The 7,500-nt window shown below is 35.1% G+C and overlaps 2 protein-coding genes across 3 annotated transcripts in view; both read left to right on the top strand.

Annotated features, from left to right (window-relative positions):
- Positions 1–2,249, top strand: part of LOC119584052 (amino acid transporter AVT1B-like) — a 13,751-nt gene extending 11,502 nt beyond the window's left edge. Inside the window, exons 7-8 of the mRNA XM_037932668.1 lie at positions 1–145; positions 1,621–2,249. The exon at positions 1–145 is cut by the window's left edge and continues 48 nt beyond it. Coding sequence (XP_037788596.1) covers positions 1–145; positions 1,621–1,777 — 302 coding nt within the window. The 3' untranslated portion in view covers positions 1,778–2,249. The remainder of the gene's footprint in view (positions 146–1,620) is intronic.
- Positions 2,250–6,052: 3,803 nt separating this feature from the next.
- The window catches only part of LOC119584026 (amino acid transporter AVT1D-like), a 21,895-nt gene continuing 20,447 nt past the window's right edge, over positions 6,053–7,500 (top strand). Inside the window, exon 1 of one of the 2 annotated variants that reach the window (XM_037932665.1) lies at positions 6,053–6,700. In XM_037932665.1, the coding sequence (XP_037788593.1) occupies positions 6,654–6,700 (47 nt within the window). In that variant the 5' untranslated portion in view covers positions 6,053–6,653. The remainder of the gene's footprint in view (positions 6,701–7,500) is intronic. The other variant, XM_037932666.1, reaches the window with a different exon arrangement.

Raw genomic sequence — 7,500 nt, 5'->3', positions numbered from 1 at the left:
AGATGCTCATTTGCCTCGCCGTTCCTGATTTTGGCCTCATCCTCAACCTCATTGGAGGATCTTGCATCACCCTGAATACCTTCATTTTCCCTCCTCTTATGTACATGAAACTCATGGACCAGAAAGATCCTAACTGGCCTGAAAGGTGAGGTTTTTTTTCCCCTTCTTCTTTTTCTTCTTCTTCTTCTTCTTCTTCTTCTTCTTCTTCTTCTTCTTCTTCTTCTTCTTCTTCTTCTTCTTCTTCTTCTTTCTTTCTTTACTTATTTCATTTTATTATTTTTGTTCTTCTTCTTTATTTATTTATCTATTTAATTATTTTTTTATGGTATCTTATGGTTTAACAGGAACATTTGGTAACGTGGATGTTTATACCTGATATGTTAGTGCCCATAAAATCGATTTCGAAAAGGTGGAATTTTGGTGGAATTTGAACAGTACAGTAGTAAAACTTAGAAATGAGTGATAAAATATTTGAATACAGAAATATCTTGAGTATTTTAACTTTGGTAAATCAGCAGGGAAAATGTAAATCACATTTTCATCAACAGAAGCTATAGACAGAGTTCTGTATAATAGTTTTTTTTTTTAAGTTAGATAAACTAAGTGTGCGCTGCTGTCTCGAATGATTCGTCTTTATCGTTTTTACTTTTTATATCGCTTACATATTCAGGTCAAATCATTATTTTAGTATAAAGACATATTGTATAGTCAAATATATGTTCTCAGAAAAAAAAAAATGTATATGCTTATCTGACATTCGCTAGCTCTTCGAAAAATTATAGTGTACATAATTGCCCGTTTGCTCACTTTTTCATAACTGTAAAGCATATAACTATATTTGCCCTAGAGTAACGACAGGCTTAAGGACGTAAAAGGTAAAGAGAGTTTTGAAAGCCATGTTCTTTAAAATCAGTTAACTTCTGACGTTAACAGTTATGTATATATTTCGAAGTGGATCTTTTTCATATTCAACCATTATATAAGCATATATCTTAGCCTACGGAGGTATTCTATAACATAATTCTTTATGATTTTGCTCCCGAAGCTATTTGGACAATCACGTGATCATAACACCAACCTTATATTTATCCAGTGTAGTCTTTCAAAGTAAGATCTGACAGTTATTATATTCATATTAGTTTGACAGACCTCCATAACTTCCTTAATTATGTTTTTTCGTACCGTGTCAGCATCCCAATACACACTAAATCCCTCAAGGTTTAAATATTTCCCTTATCATAATGTACCCTCTGTTAATGAAACAAACAGTCTCATGATCGTATGTAAGAGAGTGTTACATTTTTCCTTTACCTTCAAGAAAAAGGGTGATTTTGTCTTACCTAAATATCCGATTTTTAATGGTGCAAATCTATTTAGGATGCTTAAAATCCCCTCCTCCCCCCTATTCCCTCCCTTAAGGCAACATGGGGTCATCCTGATCAAAGTACCAATACTCCTCTCTTTTATCATTCCCTTGTTCTACTCATGCCATCCTAAGGACCTCACTTAGTTCATATTTCCTCCCAACCTGAATTAAGTCTCAGATTTACTTTTTACAATGAAAAACTCATTAGATATGCAGTACCTTAATCTTGAGACTCACCATGTCTTCCATACCAGAACTCTACCCTTATGGGAACGTGTTTACCTCATCGAAATCATCTGCGTTGGGGTTGTTGGGGGCATCGCAGCCACGATCTCTGCTTTCATCGCCATCCTCGACCCAAACAACTTCGGGATGAACTGCTTCGTCAACTTCAGCGGCGCCGGGGAATAAGCGCAGGCGGGCATTTTTTTTTTTTTAATCTGACCAACTGTATGTTTTGTATTTTTTATATGTGATATTTGTCCTGATCTTTACATATCGATATGACTGCTTGTGAGTATGAGCGCTCGTTCAATGTTTTCATGTACATTTTTGAGAGGTGGCATTGCTCTGTGGTAGAGTGCTGGTTTTGCATTTGCAAGGTCCTGGCTCGTATGCAGCTAGGCCCTTTATGCCTCTCAGCTGTGAGTACTGGCATCATGCTGGAGTCAGAATCGCGTCAGAGATGAAACAGCCTCCTCACTGCATCATCCCACAGCTAGGTATATGTGTCCATCTATAGATTTGTCCCCTACACTCACCTGGATGTGGGACCACCTTGCGCATGGCTGGCACCAGTTCATTGTATATTTTACTATTTTCATGTTTCATAATGTCATGTAATGATATAAATAAATGTTGACCTAGTGCTAAGTTTTGAAAATGTGTATTAATTCTACATCCTTATCTCCAGTACATGAGCTGAGTATGCACAAATCTACATTTCTGAATATATAAACATATCTACACATTCCCATGTGCACATACAATGAATAAATTTAAAAACATGTCATATGCACAGTTACGGATTTAGATATCCACATAAACATGAACATAACTGAATATACTTGCAAATATACATATATATGAACACGTTTCCACACACCTACACACTCAAGATTGTGAGCATACTTGTTCTTGATTTCACACACAAAGTCGTGAGAGATTTATCACATAATTCTATCATGCAAACAATGCTGAGTGTAAAAAGAAAAACTCTGCTTTAGATTTTTTTTTTTGTAAAAAAACAGGAAGACATGAACCATAATTGGAATTCTGGAATCCCTCTGTCGCCACTCATTATAAACTGACAAACTAGTTTACAACAGGAAAACCGTTTCCGGTCAGTTTGATGGTATAACAGAACAGATATTTACAATATAATACATTCTAGATTGAGCATCCCTTTGCTGAACAGATTAAGTCATAACAACCATAGAATGTGAGAGTATTTGTATAACCTTGTGAACATGAAAGGGGTTTAAGGTGTGTAACATCAATGTAGAAATTATATGCTGTGGCACAGAAGCAAAGGCTAAAATATGATAAAACATGACGGAAATATACCGTTACTATTACTATACTATATGTGAGTCAACAATATTGTTTTTCTTTAGTCAAAACGTGTGTCATATGTATATTCCATCAAATCAATATCAAGTGCATATTTTTCTAAAATTATTTTCATTGTTCAATAGTAACACCTTAAGCAAACAAAAGTTATTTGAATTTAGAAAATTGTGATCACTGAGATTTTTTTTTTTTTTCAAAAGTTATCAATAGTTCTTATCCTGGAAATCTCAAGCTTGTTACGCTATTTTTCTAACCTCACTAAGCAATCTTTATACTATAATATAGCATGCATTTTGGCAAACACATCTTCAACACACAACATATATTCCAACTAGCACCAATGCATTTGACATACACTAATAAGTTTTACCCAATTTTAAAACATTTCACCGGTAACACAAGCAATAGATATTTTGATACACAGAACAATCTATAAATCATTAACAGGTCTATTTATGCACATACCTCTTGAATTCTGTGAGAAATATAACACGTAAGAAATCAAATTAATAATACTATCACCTACATTGAATAGTACCTCAGTCCTCAGTCATTATTGAATAAGTAGAATAATTATTAGCGTCTAACACCAAAGGATCTTGGGTAAAATTTGCTCTGATATAATTAGTTCAGTTCAGTGAGTTTTCCAAAGGTGTGATACGCCAGGACCTTCATTATAACCAGGACTTCTTTTTATGTGAAAGAGGTCTTTATGTCAGAAGGCTTATTATTATTTTAAAGCAATACAGCTATAATTAAGCACTTCATTATAAAAACACATAAACAAACAAACACACTCACACATACACATAAATATGTGTGCACACACACACACACGCATATATATATATATATATATATATATATATATATATATATATATATATATATATATATATATATATATATATATATATATATATATATATATATATATGTGTGTGTGTGTGTGTGTGTGTGTGTGTGCACCCACATCATTAAATTATATAAATATTTACCTTCAAAGGGTTAAATCAAGTAAGCGTCAGACATTAAAGTTTTTGTAGACAAAATTTAAATTCTTTATTTCTATATACCATGGACTTTTAAAATCTAGTTCATCTTCACATTTTTTTTAGATTCTTGTAAATTGTTAACTCGTAAACAAAACGAAACGACTTACGTTTTCTCTCATGTAACAGAAAACGACAAGATAATTCACGGTCTTCCCAACACTAAAGCGCTTCATACCATGTTACATAATGTTTATATTTCAATACGCTCATATTTATTCCCTCTTCGTAAGTATTTCCTCGCCGCTAAATCTCATGTCCTCATATTCCCAACATCACTTTCATTTCAAACGTTTTCCTCCTTCGTATCCCTACTTACTTAAGCTCATTTTCGTTACAATTTCCTCATCACCAAATCTCATATTCGCAACATCACTTTCATTTCATGCCTTCTTCTCCTCCTTCGCATAACTATATATATATATATATATATATATATATATATTATATATATATATATATATATATATATATATATATATATAATATATATATATATATTATATATATATATTGTATATATATATTTCTCTCTCTCTCTCTCTCTCTCTCTCTCTCTCTCTCTTCTCTCTCTCTCTCTCTCTCTCTCTCTCTCTCTCTCTCTCTCTCTCTCTCTCTTTCTTTTTTTCACGCTTTCGTAACTGTTTCTTCATCACCCAGTTATTAAAAATCCCTGCCACCCCATCTCTTTCTCTCTCTCTCCTCTCTCTCTCTCTCTCTCTCTCTCTCTCTCTCTCTCTCTCTCTCTCTCTCTCTCTCTCTCTCTCTCTCTCTCTCTCTCTCTCTCTCTCTCTCTCTCTCTCTCTCTCTCTCTCTCTCCTTCTTATCTCTCCACTTTCCCCTCAGTTACTTCACCGCCACACCTCATATTCCTCATTTTCCAACGACTTCACCTCATACCTCCTCCCCCCCCTCTCATCTCTCCTTCCCTTGACCTCCCTTGCCCCTTATGACACCACCACAGGCAACCTTGACCTTGTCTTGTGCTTGCTTATCTCACCCAAAATCCCGTGTCGAGATTTTGCTTTCGTCATGCAACTTCAAGCAACTTCAAGCGGAAGCCTAAGCGAAAGGAGATTCATGATCGGTCAATTTTTTTTTTGTGTGTGTGTGTGTGCGTGTGTGTTTGAGTGTGTGTGTGTGTGTGTGTGTGTGTGTGTGTGTGTGTGTGTGTTTGTGTGTTTGTACGAGTATATTAGCGTAAAAGTAAGTTAGCACAGACTTACACACACACAATCAAGCATACACACAAATAATCACACTCACACCCTTGCCCACATGCACGCAAACTTGCTTACACATCCTCACACATATCCACAACACCATGGTCACACATCCACACACATATCCACACAGACATCCACAAATGCACACACACACACACACACACACACACACACACACACACACAGACACGCGCGCGCGCGCGCCAGACTATCGACTTTTATCAGTGCCAGACGCTCACCACAAGGATTAAAGGCTTAGTATATCGTAATGGAAAACCGCGTCTGTATCATTTAATTAAGGAAAAGTAATCTTGATTGGCATTGTTGAAGATACGAAGAAACGAATGGACTTTGGAGGAGAGACAAAGTATATTAATTTCGCTGATTTTTATTTATTTATTTTTTTGTAGTGGTAGATAGGGAGATTAGGCCCAGGAATGTTATGTGTGTGTTTGTTTGTGTGTGTGTGTGTTTGTTCGTTTGTGTGTGTGTGTGTGTTTGTTTGTTTGTTTGTGTGTGTGCGTGTGTTTATGTGTGTGAATGTGTGCGTGTGTGTGCATATATCGTTTATATGAATGTCCATAAAAGTATGTTTGTATGAGTGTCTATGTATTTTGTACATTTATATATGAATATGTGAGAATTTACATATATCACATAGTTTTCCCAAATTATTCTTCTTCACCATAGTGTCTCTCCAGAAAGGATAGATGATCTGTATATGCGTATATATACAAACTTGTCTAAATATTAGTATATGTACGTATATAGGCCTGTCCAAATGTACTTATATGCACTTATATATACCTGTCCACATGCACCTATATCTATACTTACATAGACCTGTCTACATGCACCTATATCTATACTTACATAGACCTGCATAAATGTACGCATCTAGACCTATCTAAACGTACATATATGCGCTTGTACAGACGTACCTAAATGTATATACGAAAATACGTTTATTTTATTTTATTTTTTTTTTAAGTTCCCGCTTCACACTTCAGCGTGGAAGTAACATGGGGCAGGTGGCCAGTTCACATATTCAGCGACCTTCCCATCCGCATACTCACATACGTCACCGTTACCAGATCGTCACCGTCGCTTCATCGGACCAGCAGTGTATCCACATCCTCCAAGAACCTCTTCGGATACAGACGCGTGTTCGCTTTCGGGAGAAACGCGATTTCGAAATTTCATTTTGTTGTTTTTTGTTGTCTTTTTCCCAGCGTTTTTACAGGTCCAAGATCTATCGAAACGATCTGTTCGAATGTTTTTTTTTAATTGGGAGGGAGAGAGGAGGATATGCGTGACGTGTATGTAATGTGATAGTTGTAATATAATAGTAGTTTGATTTGAATATATATTTTTTTACAATACGCAAGAAGAAAACGAAAGAGGAAAAAAAAGGAAGAAAAAAAAAAAATTGCCGAGATGTCTGTCAGCAAGAAATCGATCTCATCCATCTCGGGATCTATCAGGTATTGTTATTAATTTATTTTTTCTTTGCTTTTTGTTAGACTTTGTGCTTATTTTGTGCAAAATAATTGACGGTTACGGTGACGATTTTAATGATGGTGGGACGGGCATAGAAGCGGAAGTGAAAGAGAGAGAGAGGGGGTAGGAAGAAAAAGGAGGAAGGAGAGAGAGAAAGAGGGTGAGAGAGAGAGAGAGGGTGAGAGAGAGAGAGAGAGAGAGAGAGAGAGAGAGGGTGAGAGAGAGAGAGAGAGAGAGAGAGAAAGAGAAAGAGAGAGAGAGAAAAAAGAGAGAGAGAGAGAGACTAAGACACAAAGAGAGAAGCGAAGACATATGACAATAAATAAAGTGTGAAGGCAGAGAGAGAAAGAAAAAAAAAACAGACATAGGAAAATGCATGACACGTCGTTTGTTTTGCAAAGTCATGCAACAGGACAGGGAAAATATTGCACGATCAACTCGCAAGTTAAGTGCATTCGTCTCAACCTCAATTTTTGCTACTCAAGCCCAGTGAAAATTATCAGATATTTTCATTTTTCTTCATAAAAAAAAAGTGTTAATGAATGATTTTTCATATTTTTCTTCATAAAGCAAAAAAAGAAAAAAAAAGAGGAAAAAAAAAAAAAAAAAAAAAAACAGCTGAATGAATATTTGTGAATATTATCATATATTATACATTTTTTTCTTCCAGTAGAAATACTAAATTAATAATTGTGTAAATTATCCCATATTTTACATTTTTCTTCATTAAAAGAAGATTGTATGAATAATTGTACGTAACAAACTGATATATACTTTTTTCATT

Source organism: Penaeus monodon, chromosome 2, assembly GCF_015228065.2.
Source record: "Penaeus monodon isolate SGIC_2016 chromosome 2, NSTDA_Pmon_1, whole genome shotgun sequence".
In the NCBI taxonomy this organism is placed as follows: domain Eukaryota; kingdom Metazoa; phylum Arthropoda; class Malacostraca; order Decapoda; family Penaeidae; genus Penaeus; species Penaeus monodon.
This window is presented reverse-complemented; position numbering and strand designations above follow the sequence as displayed.